This window comes from Syngnathus acus, chromosome 19 (assembly GCF_901709675.1).
Source record: "Syngnathus acus chromosome 19, fSynAcu1.2, whole genome shotgun sequence".
NCBI lineage: Eukaryota > Metazoa > Chordata > Actinopteri > Syngnathiformes > Syngnathidae > Syngnathus > Syngnathus acus.
In genome coordinates, this window is record NC_051103.1 from 5,892,560 (window position 1) to 5,915,410 (window position 22,851).

The 22,851-nt window shown below is 46.4% G+C and overlaps 5 protein-coding genes and 1 long non-coding RNA gene across 6 annotated transcripts; 3 read left to right on the forward strand and 3 right to left on the reverse strand.

Annotated features, from left to right (window-relative positions):
• On the forward strand, positions 1–4,164 carry kcnj12a (potassium inwardly rectifying channel subfamily J member 12a). Its single transcript, XM_037278523.1, has 2 exons — positions 1–373; positions 2,347–4,164. The coding sequence occupies exon 2, from the start codon at positions 2,499–2,501 to the stop codon at positions 3,810–3,812; it is 1,314 nt and encodes a 437-aa protein (XP_037134418.1). The 5' UTR covers positions 1–373; positions 2,347–2,498; the 3' UTR covers positions 3,813–4,164.
• A 2,676-nt stretch (positions 4,165–6,840) lies between these two features.
• med24 (mediator complex subunit 24) lies at positions 6,841–13,001 on the forward strand. The gene is made up of 26 exons (XM_037278493.1): positions 6,841–6,954; positions 7,140–7,270; positions 7,346–7,428; positions 7,505–7,543; positions 7,618–7,691; positions 7,779–8,002; positions 8,090–8,201; positions 8,288–8,438; positions 8,509–8,622; positions 8,698–8,751; positions 8,815–8,897; positions 8,972–9,058; positions 9,203–9,314; positions 9,449–9,591; positions 9,677–9,714; positions 9,792–9,874; positions 9,979–10,157; positions 10,309–10,408; positions 10,648–10,823; positions 11,038–11,302; positions 11,402–11,583; positions 11,648–11,741; positions 11,824–11,923; positions 12,179–12,259; positions 12,351–12,499; positions 12,721–13,001. The coding sequence occupies exons 2-26, from the start codon at positions 7,141–7,143 to the stop codon at positions 12,835–12,837; spliced, it is 2,970 nt and encodes a 989-aa protein (XP_037134388.1). The 5' UTR covers positions 6,841–6,954; position 7,140; the 3' UTR covers positions 12,838–13,001.
• Positions 13,002–13,293: 292 nt separating this feature from the next.
• Positions 13,294–15,294, reverse strand: LOC119138482. The gene is made up of 5 exons (XM_037278548.1): positions 15,137–15,294; positions 14,646–14,827; positions 14,044–14,151; positions 13,804–13,944; positions 13,294–13,697 (listed from the first exon to the last, which is right to left on the reverse strand). Exons 1-5 carry the CDS (start codon positions 15,150–15,152, stop codon positions 13,476–13,478), a joined length of 669 nt encoding a protein of 222 aa, XP_037134443.1. The 5' UTR covers positions 15,153–15,294; the 3' UTR covers positions 13,294–13,475.
• Positions 14,076–18,627, forward strand: LOC119138491. The gene is made up of 3 exons (XR_005101153.1): positions 14,076–14,156; positions 16,378–16,441; positions 18,557–18,627. It is a non-coding gene; the product is annotated as an uncharacterized LOC119138491 (long non-coding RNA).
• Positions 16,507–20,021, reverse strand: lrrc3ca (leucine rich repeat containing 3Ca). The gene is made up of 2 exons (XM_037278541.1): positions 19,629–20,021; positions 16,507–17,912 (listed from the first exon to the last, which is right to left on the reverse strand). Exon 2 carries the CDS (start codon positions 17,867–17,869, stop codon positions 17,099–17,101), a length of 771 nt encoding a protein of 256 aa, XP_037134436.1. The 5' UTR covers positions 17,870–17,912; positions 19,629–20,021; the 3' UTR covers positions 16,507–17,098.
• Positions 20,022–20,788: 767 nt separating this feature from the next.
• Positions 20,789–22,823, reverse strand: nif3l1 (NIF3 NGG1 interacting factor 3-like 1 (S. cerevisiae)). The gene is made up of 7 exons (XM_037278527.1): positions 22,781–22,823; positions 21,977–22,485; positions 21,720–21,867; positions 21,529–21,646; positions 21,314–21,452; positions 21,166–21,249; positions 20,789–21,099 (listed from the first exon to the last, which is right to left on the reverse strand). Coding segments are annotated over exons 1-7 (1,185 nt in total). The 5' UTR covers positions 22,783–22,823; the 3' UTR covers positions 20,789–20,914.
• Positions 22,824–22,851: the final 28 nt, after the last annotated feature.

The window sequence follows — 22,851 nt, forward strand, 5'->3', positions numbered from 1 at the left end:
GCAGTCCAACGAGATCGGATCGCAAAGATTGATAGAGAGAGATGTTCACTTCATAAGCGGTCAGGAACTCTCAGACAATTTCACGGCTTGTCTCGGCATCGCAGAAGTTGACGTGAACACATGAAGGATTGGACGGATGTAAAAGTCAGTCTTTTTTGTTTTGATGCAACTCGTTTTCTTTCGACAGAGTGGATTTTCCCGATCCGATTCTCCGCCTTTTTTCCGACCAAGCGAGGATGAAGAACCGGAAAGGGAGCCCAAGCCTACTGAAAGCTCAGGATGATGGAGCGCTTGATTCGGGAAGTGGACTAAAATAAAAGATGCTTTCGTTTCGTTCTACATGCGGCCTGGCAGACGACTGGTAAAAAGAAAGGTAAGAAATGAAAATGAAGCGTGTTCAATCAGTTGCCGTGCAGCAAATAATTCATCCAGCATTTTAGGCACTCATCTCCCAAGTGGACCATTTCGAGTGATTCAATGCAACAAACTTGTATAACACCTGAGAGCTGAGTGTTGTTGCATATTCTTCTCGAACGGCATAAACAAAGCGAATGAAGAGCCAAATGCAGCGCGGCCAGATAGCCTCATGACCTCATCCTGCTTTTCATCTCTGCCCACTTTTAGTGGCCGAGGTGGGTTGACATCCTCTGATGGATGTCATTAAAAAAAAAATAAAAAGGATCCAACTTTATCTAAACGAGTATAGTCTGTAAAAAATATTATTTCAAATGAAGAGGGGTCTTGCGTCATCCCGGATGCATAAATAAAGACCTTTGGAATAAAAAATAAATAAAATAAAATAAATAAAGAGCTCGGGAATGATCATTGAAAGGAGAGTCAGGTGTTGAATCGGCGGAGCGGCGACAGGTGCATCTTGCAAAAAAACAAAAATAATAATCCCTCATACCCGACAACATACAATTCAACAGCTGCTGCAATGACACGAGGTGACTCAGTTCTCTAATAAGCACTTCTCACCAGAACCTCTCTTAGGGGCCACCTGTGACGAGACCCCGGCGCGGAGGGGCGGAGTCAGACTGAATCTCAAAAACGATTCATGCAAAATCGTGAGCCGCGTATATGTGACGACATGTTCAAGCGCTGTGGCTTTTAATAGGAAAATACCTGCGGGTCACTTGAGAAGACCCAGGCAAATCCACCTGACCCGAGCCCGCCCGGGGCTCTTCCTTCAACAATGGCCTCGTGGTAGCGGCTCATCTCAGTTTCCTCGCTCGTTGAAGTGCCCTCTCCCACTCCACTTCATTATCCTCCCAATCGCCGCCATTGTTGTGCACAGCCAATTATGCGTTCTGTTCATCCTAATCAGCGGTTTCGGCTCCCCTCGCGGAAGCTGCTCTCAAAGCCCCCTGAGAACAGGCTAGGAAGACTCGACGAGCAAATAATTCGACTTGCGCATTATATAATTTATTTTTCCATTCCAGCTCAGGTTGGGAAACACTGAATTTGATTTTAAAGAGCATACCAAATTGCAGGGGTGCAGGTGATCAGTAGAGATGACACAAGTAATTATCTAATGATGCCAAAGACTCCCAGAGGGGTTTTACTTTCATTCAGGCAATAGAGTGGACACCCGACACTGCTATGATGGACAGAGTGGGGAGGGCTGCTCAGGTCACTCATTGAGTTCAGTCGTCATCCAGCATCTTCATCTGGGGGGCGCAACCGTACCTGATCCGAGTAGAAGCCCCCCCCTTTGGGAAACTGCAGATCCGGATTTGGGCAACTTTGGCCCAAGGCCAGGCGGCCGGGCATGTGGGATTTGGGAGTGCACATGAGTGATCCCTTCAGGGCCCAAATCAGGCAGACACAGGCGGTAAAAGCTGTTTGTGCCCATGGGGGGCGGAGTTTGGTCTCTCGTGGGTAGAAGCCCCTTGACCTGAGGTTCAAAATCCAGCATGACATCATTCCAACACTTTGAATATAATTACATCATTCAGGTCATGAAGCAATGCTGATATAAATGTTACGCATCCTCCCAAAATGATAAATACGCCAAGTTGTACACAATGGGGTCAAGTAGAGTCCCCCCCAGCCCCGCCCTCTCCCTCCATCCCAGCATGCGGCATCTGCTACTGCGTGTCCACGGAATAAGTGGCACACATAGCGGCCCGTTGGGAGTTAACGTAAGCGTGCACAGTTGCACAGCATCCTCCACTCAAAAGTAGTCTGCTGCAAAGGACAATGAGCAATTGGGGACGGCAAAAAAAAAAAAAAAAGAACAGAGGATTTGGATTTGTCACATCTGCACGGCATGCAGCTGATGCACCGTAAACAAATAGATTCACTTTTGGCAAAACAAATGATGAAACAACCTTTTCCTTCTAGGGACCGGATTCCAGCGCAAGCATCCCTCCCAGCTTCCCGGCCGAGTAAAATGCGACGTTCCGAGTGATCGAGCCGCGAGGGGTCTCGACCGCACGCCGGGACTCCATGGCCGGCCGGTTTGCGCCCATCCCGCAGCCGGACGTGGCGGGAGTATGAGCGTGGGAAGGATCAACCGCTACAGCATCGTGTCCTCGGAGGAGGAGGGCCTCCGTCTCACGACCATGCACGGCATGAACGGTTTTGGCAACGGCAAGATCCACACGCGCCGCAAGTGCCGCAGCCGCTTCGTCAAAAAGAACGGCCAGTGCAATGTGCAGTTTGCCAACATGGACGACAAGTCGCAGCGCTACCTGGCGGACATCTTCACCACCTGCGTGGACATTCGCTGGCGGTGGATGCTGGTGGTCTTCACTCTGGTCTTCGTCTTATCTTGGCTGGCTTTCGGCTTGGCCTTCTGGGTTATCGCTTTGCTGCACGGGGATCTGGATAACCCGGCCGGAGACGACAACTTCACCCCGTGCGTCCTGCAAGTCAACGGATTCGTGGCCGCCTTCCTCTTCTCCATCGAAACGCAGTCCACTATCGGCTACGGCTACCGCTGCGTCACCGAGGAATGCCCGGTGGCCGTCTTCATGGTGGTGTTCCAGTCCATAGTGGGTTGCATCATCGACTGCTTCATGATCGGCGCCATCATGGCCAAGATGGCCAGGCCCAAGAAGCGAGCGCAGACGCTCTTGTTCAGCCACAACGCCGTCATTGCCATGCGGGATGGAAAACTGTGTCTCATGTGGCGGGTGGGGAACCTCCGCAAGAGCCACATTGTGGAGGCCCACGTCAGGGCGCAGCTCATCAAGCCTCGCATCACCGACGAAGGAGAGTACATCCCCCTGGACCAGATCGACATCGACGTGGGCTTCGACAAAGGCCTGGACAGGATCTTCTTGGTTTCGCCCATCACCATCCTCCACGAGATCGACGAGACCAGCCCCCTTTTTGGGATCAGCAAACAAGACCTGGAGACGTCTGACTTTGAGGTTGTGGTGATCTTGGAGGGCATGGTGGAAGCCACGGCCATGACCGCTCAGGCGCGCAGTTCCTACGTAGCCTCCGAGATCCTTTGGGGACACAGGTTTGAGCCCGTCTTGTTTGAAGAGAAGAACCTCTACAAGGTGGATTACGCTCACTTCCACAAAACCTACGAGGTGCCGTCCACCCCCCGATGCAGTGCCAAGGAAATGCTGGAGAACAAATTTCTCGTTCCCACTTCCAACTCCTTCTGCTATGAAAACGAGCTGGCTTTTCTCAACCGGGAAGAGGAGGAAGAGGAGGAGGAGGAGGATCTCGGCGGCGGCAATATGGCCCTGGCAAACCTCAGTCCGGACCGGAACAGCCGGCACGAGTTTGAACGCTTACAAGCCACCAGGACTCTGGATCAAAGGTCTTATCGGAGAGAATCGGAAATATGACGGATGCAGAACGATGCAACGTGCCATAGGAAACTCTTGAGAGAGAAGAATGGACGTATTATAAAAAGTAAGCAGCTTAAGAAATGGCGGCGAGGAATGAGCACAATCAAGGAAACGTCTTCTTCCTTTGTGGAAACTTGAATTTTTTTTTTTTTCACGCGGTCACTTTGAGTGTGGAAACAAAACTAATGAGCTATATAACCAATTGTTGAATTGAAGGTGTAAATACATTTCTTAGTTAAGGTCTAGTCTGTGTGCTGTCTCAAAGTTAGGAAAGTAGAATGCATTCCATCAACTTTTTTTCTTCTATTCGTATTGCTTGCATCATTTGCTAGATATATCAAATTGAAGATGCGGCGAGGCATTGGAGGAAAAAAAAATACCTGACTGCAACGTCACGAGTTGTGATCCGAAGAAGGCGACATTTCAAAATAAGCACCTTAATGTGTCATTTTTCACTTTCAGACTTTTCCCCTTATTTCCTATTTTTTATTTGATTCTAGAAGTTTTAAAACGACTAAAACTATAACAACCCCACCCCCTACTTTTTTTTTCATGATGTATTTCCTCCAAAATTAATCTATGCATATTTTTCATAATATCAGGAGGAAAAATAAAACCCTATTAAATAATTGATTATATTAAAAAAGATTGAATTTTATTGGACCAAATCTTGGGTAGAAGCAATAAACACAGAAGCACACCTTTGATTTTGTTTCCTCGCGGCTTTTTAAAAAAAAATAGTGCACAGTTTCCAGAGCCAGTATGCTGCTATGTTTTCACGATAAATAAAACCAGTTGTAGTGTCCAGTTTAGGCCACAAGAGGGCAGTACAAGACTAGATTACTGTACATTCCTTTTCTTTGACATACGTACTTCCAACCGCGAAATAATGCTCGAACACAATGCAAAGAAAAGAAAATATATCTGACATTAGATTAGAAAGTAGATTTACTTTTGAGTGTCGGGCAATAATATGAAAAGTCTTTTTATAAGAATATATTTGATATATCTAAGGAACTGAAAGCTCAGGAAAGGACCATGAAAAATTGGTCACGTCGGTTTAGAATGTTTTTATTTCTCGTCAGCCCTTCCATTGATTTAGGTTCGTGACATTTATTGATCAAGTGATGATTTTCTTTGTAAAATGTAAAATTATGACACAATTTTTTTTTTTTTCCAGAGAACAAGCACACATTGCCTTCTGGGAAGGATTTAAATGCTTTGTCTCGACACCTTATCAACAAAGAATGGCCGAAATGTGGATTTGATATATTTTGTCATTTTTCTTTGATAGTTGAATTTAAATTTCACACATTTTCAAATGATATATTTCTCTTAAAGGGATGATTGGAAAATAACTTTGACCTCTGTAGAAGTCTTCCTATGCCCAGTAAATTGCATACCGGGCTTTCGATTTTCATTCAGTCACATAAATCATTCCAATAAAATAAAGTGGGGGGAAAAAAATGTGTTTCCTGTTTGCGTGTTTATTCTTTTGCAACTAATGTGGTTGCTAAGGTGATACATCACCATGAAGGGTGCTTTAAGATTGATGTCACCACAGCCAAATGATTCCATGGTCTCAGGCCAATTATTCAAGAAGGCTCATCAATTAATCACGATGACACACAAGCAACCCCGCTAGGCAAAGCTGAACTCAACAAGAGGATTCGACAGATCAATGGGTCGTTGTATCCATTTTTTTTTTTTTTGCGGAGGCCACGTTAAAGCCCTCTACCAAGTTTCATTATGTAACACTTCAGGACAACGACGAGTGAAGCTTCTGTCCGGATTAATGGTGTTAATGAGCACAATAGATTCTCAGATCACTGTTGAGGAAAACGAGATGACTTTTAATAGCCGCTGTGTGATATGAAAGCGGTGTAGCTTTCACAATAATTAGACACACAGAGAGGTTCCGGACAATCAAGGGCATGTTGAGATAAACTACCCAGAAATTGAGATACAGATGGATAACAGAAAATGCTATTTCTTCTTCTACTGGGGCTTTTTCACAGATGTTATGAAAGTCAATTGCAGTGTGGAAAAAAAATACAAATTAAGGCAAGTCATGAGCCACTTGTTTGGATTACCTTCCATAAAGATTATCCTCATCTGGGCCAAATATAAAAGATGGATTCTAACAATTGAGTCTCTTCTTCAGAGTTTCTTCATTTGTTTGCTGAACGTTTGCTTGCTTGCTTTAAAGGTAGCAGTGCATCTTATACTGTAGGGCTCAAAACACCACTAAAATGTGCAAGCAAATGCAAAATATGAAGCTTTTAGAATTACAGATTGCTGCTGCAACACATATTGGCCATATTTTTTTTCCCCCTTCATTTAGTCAAAGCAATAAAGAATCTATTTTAGTTCATATCATACCAACAATTACTGTATTTGTGCTGACGCAAGCTTCAATCAACAAAAGTGCATCAGTCCAAAGCGTGAGAATGGACACGGAGATGGCGCAACAGGTTCTTCTGTCAACACCCCTCTCAATTTCATCTCCCAGTGGAAGGAAAAGAGATAAGACATCTCTAAACAGTGCATCAGCTTGCCACGGCCTACCTGCCTTCACCGTGCCAGGACACAGGGGTCCATCTCCTGCCAGCAGGACGTCTCCAGTGTCAGGCGCCTTTGTTGCCTCCATGGGATATCCAAGTTCTTCAAAAAGTGTCTGTGGTTTGAATAGGGTACAATGCCTCTTTATAAACAATGATGCAGAGCTCAGAGAAGGTGACTGTTTCTTCCAAAACAACCTTTTCAAATACTACTTGTAGAAGTCGACACAACTGACACAAATACTGTAATTGCATTAGGAGCTTCTTTGAGTAAAAAATAAATAAATAAAAGTCGAAATATGACTAAGTTTCCTCAATGCTTTGTTACCCATATTTTTGCCAAATTACCCAATTTCGTGGTAAAGGGCGACACTCAGCGGTCAAATATATGAACTGTTTTGTTACTATTGTCTTCAATTTAGCCAATCAGCGTAGAGGATATTGTTATCCTCTTCGACCAATGAGCGCTTGCATGACTGAAAGCAAAATGGCGTCGCTCGCGCTCGATATCTGAGTATTATTGACGCCGAGAGTTAAAACCAGATAAATGTTACGAATTTGAAAACATATCACTCAAGGTAAGGAACAAATGAATGGCCCATAATTCGAATGGGTAATCTCGTATTATATTTATCACGTTATCATACCTCAAGAAGTTAATGAATGCAGCGAGCGATGCGCAAGCGTCCATTCAGGCATAAAATTGGATCCTATTATTGTGGTTGTTGTCTCCAACTTGTTTTAGCCATTTTCTCCTCGCTAGAATGAAGGTGGTCAACCTGAAGCAAGCCATTTTACAGGCTTGGAAGGAACGCTGGAGTGACTACCAATGGGCTATAAATATCAAGAAGAACTTTCCAAAGGGAGCAACATGGGAGTATCTCAACCTCGCAGGTTGGAACAATCATTGCTATTTACGACGGCCATTAAACATTGTGAGCATTGTATTCCTCTTTGTGTATCTTCCAGAGACATTAACGGAGCAGGCGTTGATTGGTCCATCTCCTAACCCACTTATTTTGTCCTACCTCAAATACGCCATAAGTTCACAGGTAGCCGATAAACTCGAACGCTTGAAAAAGATATTGTAAATTTGCAATCTTCTGATTGTCTTCTCTCTGTCTTTAGATGGTGTCTTACTCAAGTGTGCTCATGGCCATTAGCAAGGTAAGAACCTCAACAACCATTGTCGAGTTCGTTTAAAAAAATCTTCATCATTAAATGTGTCCCTCTTCTCGTAGTTTGATGATTTTTCTCGGGATCTGTGCGTCAAGTCTCTCCTGGAGATCATGGACATGTTCTGCAATCGCCTCACGTGAGTCACTGTGACCTGAAAAGAAATGTTAAAAGAAAAATTGCCGTTCACTCGGTTCCCCTTTCTGCGTCGTGTGTGACTCTGAAGCTGTCACGGGAAGGCGGAGGAATGCATCGGGCTGTGTCGCGCCCTCCTCGGGGTGGCGGTGTGGCTGCTGCAGGGCTGCGCCTACTATTGCGAGAACCTGAGGGAGCCGGGTCCGTTGAGCGCCCCTGAGGCCTGTCTGTCCGAGTGCCGCGAGAGGCTGCACAAACTCATGAGCAGCACCAAGAACCGAGCCCTGGTGCACATCGCCCGTCTGGAAGACCAAGGTCTCCCATTTCGGGAGACTCCTAACCAATTTGTCACCTTGCCGTTCATGTCATGCTGATGTTTTGCTGTTCTGGTTTCTCGGCAAGGTTCCTGGAGTAATGTCGAGCAAGCCATTCTTAAAGTGAGCGACGGGCTCAGCTGTATATCGAACCCAACGCTGCGGACGCAATTGGAGGAAAGCTTGTCGCTGGTGAAAGGGTACGCCTCGCTTCCTTTTTTCCTTCCTATGTAAATGTCAACGCAAAGCTCCCTGAGCTTCTCTTGACGGACGACTTTATCTTCAGCATCCCGCAGATGCTGTCCGTGCAGTGCGACCCGCTGCTGCACGCCTCCTTCCCGTCCATCCACGCCTTCATCATGCTGGAAGGGACCATGAATTTAACGGGGGAGACGCAGCCCATGGTTGAGCAATTGATGATGATCAAGAGAATGCAGGTAAGAACATTTTTTCAGCTGGGAAAAAAAACTATTTCGCAACAACTTTGATCAAATCGGTCCTCGGCAGAAAGTCCCGAGTCCGTTCTTTGTTTTGGAGATCTGGAAGGCTTGTTTCACCGGCCTTATCGAGTCACCAGAGGGCACCGAGGAGCTCAAATGGACCGCTTTCACCTTCCTCAAGGTGAACGCTCGACTCATTTGATGGCAAGATGAGGTCCTCTAAATAAGTGACTGTCTCTTCTTTCTCCATCTCTAGATTCCACAAGTTCTGCTTCGGCTGAAGAAATACCCCCAGGGTGACAAAGGACAGGTGAAACCACGTTTGGACGCTCTCCTTTTTAGAGGCTGTAAGATCTGACATTTATTTTCGCAGGACTTCACGGAGGATGTGAACGTCGCCTTTCAGTACCTACTCAAACTGACGCCACTGTTGGACAAAGCGGATCAACGATGCAAGTGAGTGTGCCGCCTTCCCGTCCCGACGATGGAAAGAAGTTGTGATCCTAAACACCAAATCATTTTCCTCTTAGCTGCGACTGCTTGGGCATGTTGCTCCAAGAGTGCAACAAGCTCGGCCTCCTGTCCGACGCCAACACAGAAGTTCTCACAGCCAAACGGTACACTGTCCTCTTGTCCTAACCTTGATCTTTATATTCCAAAGTATTAATGTGCTATCACCCCCCCCCCCCTCTTGTTTTCCTTTCCTCCCTCGAACCTGTCGCCCAATCCGCCGCCCCCACTCCTCTGCACCTTTGATTCAGCACCGAGGACAGGAAGTTCTGCCCAAAACTGAAAACGGCAGAGAATGCAAATATCCAACCCAACCCGGGCCTCATCCTCCGAGCTGAGCCCACCGTGACCAATATTCTCAAGGTAAAGCGGGTTTTTCTATTTTTTTTATTATTATGAATAGTGTACATACTGCACATAATTAGTGTGCAGTATGTACACTATTCATAATAATAAAAAAAATTATATTTTGTGTTACTTCCGTTTTGGCCCATTAGACGGTGGACGCCGACCACTCCAAATCTCCCGAGGGCCTTCTGGGTGTCCTCGGCCACATGTTGTCGGGCAAGAGCTTGGATCTGCTCCTGGCCGCCGCAGCAGCCACGGGGAAACTCAAGTCCTTCGCACGGAAATTTATCAAGTGAGTAACACGTGCCGGACACTTGATTAGGTACACCATGTTGCTTGTAAGTTGTGCACAAAAGCGACATTGTTTTTGTTGACAGGCTGAATGAGTTTCCCAAGCACATCAGTGGCGAAGGATGTGAGTACAATAACGACTCGATGCGTTAACTTTTTTTATGTGTTTGGTCCTAAAAACTTTTTCCTATCCTTCCGCAGCCAAGTCGGCATCCGTTCGGGCCCTGCTCTTCGACATCTCCTTCCTGATGCTTTGCCACGTGGTGCAGACATACGGCTCTGAGGTCAGCACTTGTACATCCGTTTTCAGTGCACAGCCACAAGATGGCGCCACAGGCGTTTTATTTAGCAAAGCTAGATCTGCTTTTGCGTTGTCTCCTTCCAACAGGTGGTCCTGTCCGACCCCAGTCCCTCAGGGGAGACGCCTTTTTTTGAGACATGGCTGCAAACGTGTATGCCCGAAGAAGGGAAGATTCTGAACCCGGACCACCCGTGCTTCAGGCCCGAGCCGGGCAAAGTAGAGAGTCTGGTGACCCTGCTCAACAACTCCTCTGAGATGAAGCTTGTGTGGGTTGCAAAACTAATTTCCGGGTTAGACAGATTGCATGACAGCGAAGTCCCATTTTTAACCCGGGCGCACGGTTGCCGAGGAAACATTGTACTTTTTTTATCACTTCTATTTCACGTGGCTCACCCTTCTAAATTTCTCTGCCTACAGTCAAGTCAAATGGCATGAAATCTGCCTCAGCACCCCGGCGGCCATTTTGGAAGTTTTGAACGCCTGGGAGAACGGCGTGCTGTCGGTGGAGGCCGTGCAGGTTTGTCCCGACTTTTTCTCTTCAGCGGGTCACGCAAGTAAGCACGATGTTCTTCGGAAAGTGAGTAGTGACTGTGTGGTAAGCATGACATCACCCAGGGTTGTCTAATTAGTGTCTCCGTTTCCTTCTTCCATTGAAGTTTTGCTATGACTCAGAGCGGATGCGAGCGGATGCACACTCTCTTCCATTCACTTGCACCTTCCTCTTTTTGACACCACCACCACCTCCTTTGATTGCAGAAGATCACTGACAACATTAAGGGCAAAGTTTGCAGCATGGCGATCTGTGCCGTGGCGTGGCTGGTGGCCCACGTCAGGATGCTGGGGCGGGACGAAAGGGAAAAGCCTCAGACCATGATACGGCAGCTCGTCACTCCGCTCTATGGCGAAAACACGCTGCAGTTTTACAGCGAACGGTAGAAACACATTCAATTGACTCCACCAGTATTAAAAACACAAGTCTAATTGATTCTTAAATCATATTTCACAATTGAAATGAATAGAAGGGCCATTGTGTTCCAGCTTCCCAGAAATACCCAAATAAAATGTTTGTAGTGAATTTTTAATGGCATAATACATTGTACTCCCCAAAAAATTTTTGGACCCTCTCCCGTTGTGCTTCCCCCCCAGCGTGATAATAATGAGCTCCATCATGGAGCACATGTGTGCCGACGTCTTCCAGCAAACGGCGGCCATGCTGCGGCCCCCCATGGAGGGCCAGGAGCCCATACCCTACCGCAACCTGCTGCCGGCCAAGGAGCCCATCCGGGCCGCCCTCACCAAGCAGTTCCAAGCGGTGCTGCGCAAAGGCTGGGTGGACAGTCGAGCGCTGCACCTGTTCCAGAGTCTGCTCAACATGGGCGGTGTCTTTTGGTTCACCAATAATTTGGTCAAGGTAGGTGAGCCAATCCAGAAAGCTTACTAAACTTTCACCATGCCTGTGTGGAGATAAATATAGGCAGCGGTCATATTGATACGTGTCATCTAATTTTAGGAGCTGCTCAAGGAAACCCGCCAGGAGTGGGCCCATCGAGTGGTGGAGTTGCTTTACAGCATCTTCTGTCTGGACAGTCAGCAAATCACCCTGACCTTGCTGGGCACCATCGTGCCCAACCTGCTCACCGACTCTGCCCACTGGCACAGCCTGGTGGACCCGCCTGGCAAAGCTCTGGCCAAGTAAGACAACCATTTGTCGTTTTTCTTTGTCTGGTGTTGAAGCCCAGTCCCGATGCTTCCTCAGGTTGTCCGTGTGGTGCGCGCTCAGCTCCTACTCGTCCAACCATAAAGGTTCCTCCTCGGCTCATCAACGTAGAAGACAGCGAGAAGATATCGAGGTGAAGCGGGTAGCGGATGAGTCACGCCTTGTTACCGTCATGTATGTTGTGTGTCAATTACGGGGATTTTTGGGCCTCGCAGGATTACAGCAACCTCTTTCCTTTGGACGACACGCAACCCTCCAAGCTCATGCGTCTTCTCAGCTCCAACGAGGACGAGCCTGTCGCACTTTCCAGTCCAGGTCAGTAGCCAGCCATCTTGTCTAGTTCTTTCCATTTCGTGGAATTCGAGTAATTTGCACGAAACAAAAACGATCCAAAACCGAGTCGCTCGTAGTGCTATTTTCTCAATGAGAAACCGAAACGTGTCTCATGAGGTAATTTTAGGAATTTCAGTCTCCAGCGGAAGTCTTGCGTAACGATGACATTGTGACGGCCACGACACGCTGGTACTTCCTGGCCTCGAGCTTTCCTTTTTGGACGTATTTTGTGCGCAGGAGATCGATCTATGAGCAGCTTCCTCTCTGCCTCCCAGCTCCACACTGTCAACATGAGAGAGCCGCTCAACCGCGTGCTGGGTGAGAAGATATCGTGTCAAAAATATAAACGCAGACACAATGATGTAACTTCATCCCTGAGAATTTATGAGCTCCGGTTCCCTTTCCTCAGCCAACCTTTTCCTCCTCATTTCCTCCATCCTGGGCTCCAAAATGGCCGGGCCTCACACCCAGTTTGTGCATAGTTTCATGGAGGAATGCGTGGAGTGTCTGGAGCAGGGAAATCGTGGAAGCATCCTGCAGTTCATGCCCTTTACAATGGTGAGTCAGGACAGACAAGTAGTGGACGGGGAGGGAGTAGCAGGGCGGGACAAACCTTACTGGAAAATAGCTGAATTAAGTGCTTATTTTTGAAAAATGAGGTTGACTCGACAGATGTTTGGAATTCCTTTGTGGTTTGTTGCATGAGTTCATTTCTCTCTCTCCCACCCCCCCCCCCCCCCCCCCCCCCCCCCCCCGCCCCTATTCTTCTGTGCCTGCAGGTCTCTGAGCTAGTGAAGCTTCCAGCTCTGGCCAAACCCAAAGTGGTCCTGGCTGTCACCGACTTGAGTCTGCCGCTAGGGCGGAGAGTGGCAGCCAAAGCCATCGCTGCCTTGTGACAGTAAAACGACAAAACTACCATTTTAGGTTCATCCTGAAGTTGTACTCAAAAGCAGGCCGACTCATCAAGTATTTACAATATCGCCCATTTTTGTGTTTCTAAATGTTTGCTACTCTTTACTAACTTGTCAAGACATAAAAAAAAAAAAAAAAAAAGATCCTCCTCTCTTTCCTGTCCATTATTTAACGTTTGCATCATCCCGCAGTCAGGTGCAGGGTCACATGTTTGGAGGAGTCATCACATGACTCTGAGGGAGCCTTTTCATCATCCCACGAGTGACGCTTGCGGTCAACACCAGTCATCTAAACGCTTACAACACTTCCTGTCGGAAAGCCGCAAGAGCCGTAAGGCACGAACATCCTTCTCGTTGCTCCCGCGAATTCACTCAATTTACTATCTTGTTGTCCAACATCCCTTTTCAAAACCACAGAGTCACTGGACAAAGAGGCAGGAATTAAGAAAAGGGTTTATTGAAGGACAGGTTATAAATACTATAAGCATTCATACAAAAATATTCCATAAATAATGTATAAATAATAGATAAATAATATATTCAGTATTGAATTGTTTTAGCAAATAAAAAAATAAATGGCTCAACGCTTTAATAAATACTTAAAAAAATAATAACAATAAAGATTATTTCAGATTTGTCAGCAGATCGCTGTCCGTTTCCTCCTGCTGGCTCGGCTGGCTGTTGTCCAGACCCCTGAGGAAGCGATGGACATCCTGGCCCAGCGACTGGAGCTGCACCAACGTCAGGTGGGCGGCCACCTGCACCTCAAAGTCACCGTGCAGGCGCAAGGCCACGGGGCTCGGCGTTGTCTGGAGGACGTAATCTGTCTGGAGACCTTGCAACATCTGCAGCGAGACACGTTGTACTTTGTGAAGGCATCATCAAAGATGGCAAACAGAAAATTTGTCAATGGCAGGATCTCAAAGTGAGGCCTCCATGCGAATGTTTTACCTTGCTAATTTGAACGGCGAGATCTCGGACCGTATTCATGAGGTCGGTCGCTCTCTGCTTGTTTTCTAGGTGAGGTGAGATGGAGCTCAGCAAGCCCTGGTGCTGCTGCAGGCCCTCGTGCATAAGTATCAGACTGCTCTCCTGAATCAGGCAAATGGAATGATGTTCAATTCTAATACATTTTTGTAATAAGCACAATGATATAGAACACCATCAAGGGGAAAAAAAGTGCTCTCCTACCAAGGGAACTTTTTCCGAAGTAATTTTGATCACAGGAGCAGTTGGGAAATTGATGTTGGACGCCATTGTGCCGAGCCTGACGTTTTCGGAAGAATTCAACTTCAGAGTCTGAGGTGAGGAAACAAGTACAGACATGTTACGACATGATTTTACTCTCATTCAGTGGCCATTTTTATTTTTGAGATGACAAGTTTTAAATGAAGTTTCATTGAAAAAGGGTTCTGATAGATTAATTTACTATATCTTAGAATACAATTTTCTAAACTATTGGTTGCCTCTATCAGTCTATTTTGTTTACAGCGCTTATCCTTAAAAAGTTCCGTTATTTCAAGACGTGAAATTCAAATATAGACAGTAAAAATACTTGTGAGTTAAATTCTTAGGAAACACGGACAACAATTGAGTAGGAGCAATATTAAAAAAGACTCCATATTTTATCTTTTGAGGCAATGACAGCGATGAATCCGACGATTGACCAGAGCTCGATTATTAATGCCTAGTCGCGTTACAGTTTTGCGTGTGCGACAATCCAATTAGATCCGCAACCTGCTAACATTCTCATAATAAAGATAGCAGCGAGGAAAAGACGAAGAGTTTCTTACCTCGTCGTGGATGCTCGATCTGTACGCGTCAGGAATGGCAAGCAGGATCTTTTCGGTTAAAGTGCGGCTCCTCCGGACGAGCGCTTGGAATTGCGCCCCGTCAACAAGTGCGCACATGTCTGCGCAAACCTCAGGTAGAGGCGCGGCGCCCGCAATCCTGGCCATGTGGAAGAGAGCGAAAACTGCAAGGGGGATAACCAAAATGTTGAGATTAACAAGGTGGAAGTCAAAAGGCGTGCAGCGAAAGGCTGGAGTTGTCTTTTTATGTGCTGCCTTCCTCCAGGCTAGAGTAGCTGCCAACTCCTAGATCGCGTAACCCTAACCCGCATGTCAAATAAAATTAAAAAATATAATGAAATCAAAACACACCTATATCAAACATTCCCCTTTTTAAAAAAAAAAAGTCCGAATGACTGAAAATTAAAAATATTAAAACACTTTGTGACCAGAAAGGGATGGCAGCGTTTCAGCCACCTGACGTCATTACTCACCAATCAGGATGTCCATGGCGTCAACCGGGGGAATGTTTTTGGAGAAGTGACCTCAAGTCTACACACTTGATTGATTGAGCACACTCAATGTCATTCGTAACGTGTATATATATGAGTGGCAAGCAGTGGAGATTTCCTGGGCTTTCCCAATACTCGCCTCGTAGTAGCGTGTCATTGTCAGTGATTGCAGAGTTCCTTTTAAATTTGTAGGAGAAGGCCAATTTTGGAAACTGATGAGCAATATTGATATTCGGGTCAAAGGGTAATTGTTCATTGTGTTCACTAAATTACCAACATCAGCGGTGAGAAATAACAAAGTACTTTTTACCTAAGTTTTTTTTTCCCCTCCAGGTATCACTTGAGTATTTATTTTTTCAGCAACTTTTTACTTTAACTCCTTATATATGAAATCATTCCTTTCTACTCCTTAGTGAAAATAGCCTTGACATGATGTCAATATAAAGATTGAGATTTAAGACAGTATGGTCAATTTCATCCATTAGTGCTATTTATTAGGTTGTGCTGGAGCCAATCCCAGCTCATTGTAGGTGAAAAAAATAAAAATAATAGAATGTCATGGGGTAGTGGGCTGCTTTTGGGGGGTAGTTAGATAACTAGATGTGTAGTGGGCCACTCAAGTGATAGTCAAAGCCTGCATTAAAATAAAAAACGAATAGACCTGACCAGTGCGAGAGCGCTCTCTAGTGGAGAGATTCGTACTGCAGGCTAAACCTTAGCTGTTCTGCAAATGTTTTTAATGTTGTATGACAGCTTTTCACATCACTGTAAAAGATGAATAATCCATAGTTTTAAGTTTCAATGACGTGAAACTGGATCATTTCCTGCCTCTTTGCACACAGGGTGGTAAATTTATACATCAGCCTGAATGAATCCTCTCCTCATGTCACAAAGGTGGCTAGAAGCAATTTCCCCCTGCAACCCAATCCCCAAAGAGGGTGGCGCTCCCCCACTATTTGACGTGTCACCTTATCATCGCCACTCGTGTGCACGCAATCACCCCCCAGGTGTAACACTCACGCCGCTGCGCTAAGCTAGCATGCAACTCGAGCCCAAGGGGCAAATTTTAAATGAACCTCTACCCGGTGACATTTACGTCAGGTCTTACGACAATACTCTCATTGGGCTCCAGCTCACCTTTGACCCTGTCAGAGTAAAACCAAACATTTTGTTACATTCTTCCAGACATTGTGATCAAAAGTTATTATGTATTCTGTGCACAGATGAGCCTGGCTGCAGACGACAGCGTCTGAAAACAATTCCATTCCGGAATGTGGGCAAAACAAGGTAAGATGAAGAATTGCTGCATAATTCCTCCTTTTGCGCAAATATAGTTAAGGCCCGGCTGTCAATCAATATTAGCATTTTTATTATGTTAAGCAGGTACAGTGCGTCTCTCCTGTTTGTTTTGACAGCTGGCAATCATGCACTCCTTCGCAAACACAACGACAAAACACTTCCAGGCATCTTTTTAATGACAATATACGGATGAATGTTGTAAAAGGGTTTGACCCAAACAAAACATGCCCCCCCCTACCCGTGAAGCATCCGAGCGCTTAAAGTACTAAAAGGTCGCCGAGAGATGAATAATTCATGTGGGGTGCTTTGCCTCCGCTTGATTTTTCATGCAAAGAAATGTATTAGCGACAATTAGCGCAGCTAGCGCGGCTTATTAAACTTGAAAGTAAAGGCGGCTCCATCTTGATGGGCGTACTGGCGTGCGTGCTACCCGGAGGCACATCTTTTGAAATCTTGAGTACAGAGCAGTGATGAAATTCTCATTAACGTCTCATCATGCGTAAGTGATGTTTTATTTTCCCTCCGTGCGAGTTTTCTGTTTTGTTTACAGCAATTCCAGGCCCTACTTTGTCATCACCAAATCGTCGCCATGTTAGAGTTGAGAAAATAGATCTGCCGAAAAAGTCGGGAAACATGTCGGAGAGGCTAAACAACAGTACTGATGGTCGAAGACTCCTCCGACTTTGCTTGCCTGCTTGGCAGCGACTTGAGATACTCCAAATGTCTGCGGGCGTCCTCCTGGTTGGCCCTGACGTAGTAGACCAGATAAGAGATGACCATGGTGAACCAGCCAAACATGACCACCAGCATGGCCACGTCTGTAGTCCTCTTCATCACCACACACAAGTCAACGTCCGGCTCCAGGAGGAAGGCCAGGCCCTGCACGCTCATTTCCTCCGGGTCCGAGGTCTGGCACACGATGCCGGTGAGCGACACGGGCTCCAGGTCCACGCGGGGCATGGCCATCTGGAGGTTGCAGTCGCAATGCCAGGGGTTGTTGGTTAAATTCGCCCGAGCCCGCAGGCCTTCAAAGGAGTCAGCGTCGAAATGGACTAACTTGTTAGCGGAAAGGTCAAGGAACTGCAACGAGGAGCTCAAGCCTCGGAAGGCGCCCGGCTGCAGCTGGCTAATGTCATTATGCGAGAGGTCCAGTTCCACCAGGTGGGACAACCCGGAGAAGGCGTTGGCCGGGATTGAGGTCAAGAGGTTAAAGTCCAGGTAGACTCGTCGCGTGTCGTTGGGGATGTCCCGCGGGATGTCGGTCAGCCGCTGATTGCTGCAGCGTACCGTCTTGCCGCCGTCGCTCTCGGAGCAGTAGCAGTGTTTGGAGCAGCTGGTGGCGGCGTGGTGGAAGCAGAAGGTCATGAGTACCAGGCTGTGCAGCAGCAAGCACATGACCATGTAGTCGGCCGCCATGGGCGTCTTGTCGCAGCATTAATCGCCCCTGCCACCGCTGAGCCTAAAGACGGGCGCCGAACAAAACAACACGTCAGCAGTGGCGCCTGAGTTGAAGTGATTGAGAGCAAAATGGCCTTCTCTGCTACTGTAGTTTGGATTTGTGAAGTGTCAGTTGAAAAGAAGAAGAAGAAGAAAAGATATCATTCGAGTCGCTCATTGAAGAGTACCGCAGAGTGGAGAGATGTGTTCTATTTAATGGTTTTCACGGAAAATATCGTTAATATCAAAATCGCTGTCTAATTTGAAACCCAAGACCGTTTGGCTTCCCAAAACTAGGTCAATTCGAGTCGACAAAGGTGGCATTCACAAGCTCCACCGGGACGTCGTGCATCTCGATTGATGCGCGCTCGTCGCAGAGGCGAAACATCTGCACCCGTATTGCTTTTCCTGGCAAGTCGACGGATCAAACGGTCCTTTTTACGCCCTTTTCCATTTGACGTTCCCACAGCGCACGTCTATTTCGGTAACGCACTTGAAATGTCAGTTCTTGCAGAGCGATAGAGAATATATGCCTGTTAGATTGTCTGTCTATACGTGTTGCTTCGCCGTTTGTGCTCAAATATGCACATGGTTAGCATTAAACAGTAAACAGAATCATCTGAAGTTATGTGATTGACATGTATTTTTTTTTCTTTGTTTTTTTAGATTGGTCTTTTTGTTCAGCTCGATGAGCGTCACAGAAAACCATCCAACCCGCCTCAGGTAAACTAAGACCATGTGCAACGCCACAGCTCACCCGGTGGGTCTTTAATTGCTTCAAAATGTACGGTCAATGAGCACAATCCACTTAGAAAGATTAAAAAAATGTAATCGATCGCTCAGCGAGTATCAAATAACGTTTAGCTAGGTGGGGTAGAGGATACGGGTGCGCTGGCAACGATGCGATAGTGTTCCGCTTGAGCAACACAAAGGCAAACTAGTCACAATTCAATTCTGCACTCTTTTTATCTGTTGATACATAGTAATTAAATATTAATTATACCTTCTGCCCTCTAGTGGCCAAACTTTGAATTGTCCAGCCTGTCACTATACATCACTAGCATAGAAGATTTTCAGGTGATAAATACAATTTGAGCGACACGGACAAATATTGTTTTTAATGAATTGCGCCTTACTTCCGTGACGTCATTTAATTGACATACCAAATATTTGCATCCAAAAGTTGCCTCATAAGGAGAAGAAAGCCCGATTCCCGATGCACGGCGATTTCAAATCGGCCAAGCGGATTCGGGAATGATGAATAAACCGCGCTGTTGTTTATCAATGAGGAGGGGGCACGAGCCAGCCTTGACATCATCAGGTTTTATGAAGCCACGCTGTAATCTTATTTTAAAGCTCTCAGCTCCATCCGCTCACAAAGCCCTCAGTGGAGCTTCAATCTTCCAGTGATTTGAAGCAAGGATGCATGGCAATATTTTCACGGTGTCCCGTGCAATCACACGCAAGTGTTGGACTAGTCTGATAAATAATAGCTGGGGATGATTGATTATGCTGCTCATCCCTCATCATGTGTCTACTTCAGTCAGTCCACATCAAGTGAGCACAATTCATTCAAACTCACTGCACCCATAATGCAGCACTAATGGGAAATTAGTTGAAATAGCCTAATTGAACCAAACGAGCTCTGTATGTTTCAAATAAAATACAATGCATGACGAATTGGTCACGCATGAAGCAGCTATGATTTAAAAAATAAAATAATGTGCAAAATACTCACGTTTGTGGCGCTCTTCCTCTCCTCGTCATGATCCACCGCATCTTCGGATTTTTCTTACACCATTAAGCTGATTAAACTTGCTGTCGGTTGCTTTCCGCCGGAGAAGCTTCCACAGCAGTTCAAGGCTCGCCCGTTTAGTTTCCACGCAACCAGAGGAGGCAACATATTAGCTGGTGCCTGTGCGCTCCGGCGGGGAGGCGCCCCGTCCAACATGGGTGCGAAAGGCGGGCGATGCAAATGAGTCAGCGTGCACGCGCGCAGCATGATGCTTCCATCCTGGCTGCCAAATGCTTCTCGAGGGCTTTCCCCACTTTCACGGCGTTTCTTTCCAGGAGTTTCTGTCAGTATTTCGGCGTTTCGGTCAGTATTGCACGCAGCAGGTGGCTGCACGGCAAAGGCCACGCCCCCTTGTGGAACCCAACGCTATTTAACGCGCGCTAAATAGCGTCATGTTAACCCTATGTTTAGCTCACGTGTCAAGTGCCATTGCTATTGTTCTTTTCCTTCAAAGTAGACGAACTATAGCCTTTCCCTTATAAGATTCCTGCTCACGCCCTGGATGCCAAATAGAATACAAGTGTCCAAAAAGGCTTGTTTAACCACAAAGTTGAATTGTGGTCTTGTTGCGGTCAGGTCTTAAGATTCTCCGGGACATCTCCACATCCTTTATGAGGAAAAACAATCGATTGTACTAAAACAGCTGTGCTGACCCTGCAGGAGTTTGCCAGGCGGCCACTCATGAGGTCTTGGTGGAATTACAATCGATACTCCGTGTTTCCAGAATGTCTTACGATGGATGATTAACTTTTTACTTTGTGTACAATTCTAAATTGCCAGCATTTATGATCAGTTCGGGCATTCTTCCTAATGGTGAAGATAGTTTGCAAGGTGTGCTAAAACAAAGAAGAGCTGAAAGCAATTGGATTTGATGTCAGTTTGTTAGACTCGCTTTTAATCGAATCACTGTTGGCTATTTTAATCAGGCTTAATAGTCAAGAGGACATTAAAAAACATATTAAGGATCAGGTTGGACTCACGTAAAGAGAAATATGGTGAAGCTATTCCACGCTCAAACAAATGGCCGTTCCATTTTCTATTCATTAATTGACTAGTGAATAAAAACGCTGTTTTGCTTCAGATACGAGCGACCAGACCAACGGGTTTTTCAACAAATGAGCCGCGGTGGTTTATTGCTGACAACATAGTCCATAATCTTCCAATTTTGGAAGATGAATCCATAGAGAATATGGATTCATTTGACAGTATAGAAACAATCCCTTGACTCTTCACACAACCTCCAGGGGGTCCTTGTCAGCCTTGGAGACCATCACGACAACATCAGCAGGAACCTTCCCGATGAGGTTCTCTCGGAACACGGACAGATAGCCGCGCTCGCTGTTGCTGTGATCGCTGAGGATGACGCTGGTTCCCGTGGCAACTGCATCCAGCACCTCATGGTGGGACATTTCACCTAAAGTCATAGAATGCATAATTAAAATTGCTCACTTTTGTTTCCAGAGAAGGGAAGTCCACCCACCGGTGACGTAAAGGTCTGCTCGGACGCCATTCAGCACCGAGGCTCCCGATCCCGCACACGCAGCCACAGTGTGCACAAAGGATTCTGGGAATCAATCAAAAAGTAAGCAAAACTTTTATTGTGATGCCTGGCTCGCGTGCCGCCTCACCTTGCGTGCATCCCAGTCCGAGGGCCAAACGGACATGCCGCAAACCCAAGTGGGACTTCATTTTCTTCACAGCAGTTGCCACGGTTACCGGCTCATCCAAAACACTGAGTCGCCCCTGACCGTGGCCCGTTCGAGGGGGCTAGAGGAAGTAAAAAAAAAACTAGATTGGAGGCTCCAATGCTATTTGCAAAATATTCAACAAACGTACTACTCACCTTTTCTGCTTTAAGAATGCGGAGGGACTTGTCGATGTATCGTGTGATTCTGTCAAAAACTGAAGGCAGAACTGAACCGCTGCAGTATAGGCTGACTTGAGTCTTGGTGGCATCACATCTGTTGCAAAGTCAAATAAAAAGTACTAAACGTGTTTGCCCAATGGTTTTATGCGTTAGGATGGGTACGGAACCTGAGAGGATCTTGTACTAATACTCCACCCAAAGCGTTCAGTTCCGCCAGGAGAACATCCAATGTGTCATTTCTGCATTGGAATTCCACAATGTGACTGTAAGGCATGTCCACATAGGCCTGATTGAGCACAGACACCTGACCGCTACCTGAAACCAAAAAGAGAACCACAAGGCGGACTCAGAAATCTCACTATAACTGATGTTTACTCTGTTTTCCAAACCTTTGCAACTTTAGCTGTATTTTCCACCGACTCACCAAGTCCTCTGACCAGCCAGTCGTTAACTCCTCCACTAACGCTGTCCCAGGACGTGTGAGGCGAAAAGACCGCAATGCCGGCCTCCAAAGCTCGGATAGCTAATCGCTGCTTCCAGTCCTTCTGGACCAGACGTTTGATTGGTCGAAAGAGCGGGGGGTGGTAGGAGATGATGAGATCGCATTCTTCGGCCCGCGCTTCCTCCATGACTGCCTCGGTGAGGTCGTTGGTCAGCAGGATGGTTCTGATGGGCCGCGGCTCGCTTGGCTCCACCAACAGGCCTACGTTGTCCCACGGCTCGGCCAGCGAGAGGGGCGCGAGATCCTCCAAAACCTTTACAACATCCTTGAGCTCCATCGTGCTGGGGCGGAGAGCGTAATGATAGCGGGGGAGGATGGAGCGGAAACCAAAGGATGCGGGTTGAGGGATGGACCTGGTCCAAATGCGTCTGGAGCTTTGCGATAGAAATATGTTTGGAAGGGTCTTACATCCCGTCAATAGAAAGCGAGACCTGTGAGGACAGAAATGCACTTGTACCTCAAGTAGCAATTACTCAATTCATCACCAAATATATAGTCTGTCTGTGATTGTTATTACAGTGTAATACTGTAGAGTGCATTTTTTCCCCTATATATTACAAAACATTGTACATTTTCTTGCAACCTTACTGGCTGTGGCAAATTTGATTTGCTAGCTATAAGGTGAAGCAATGATTCATTCGTCATGCTTATTTGTAATAATAGATATTTTAAAATACTTTAACGACGGTGGTAAGCAGACAGACATGCATGCAGATATTTACTTACATGGGAAGTGGGGAGTAACACTTCCGGTTTCCGGTGACGCCACGGCAAGCTTGCGTTTGATTGGTCAGTTT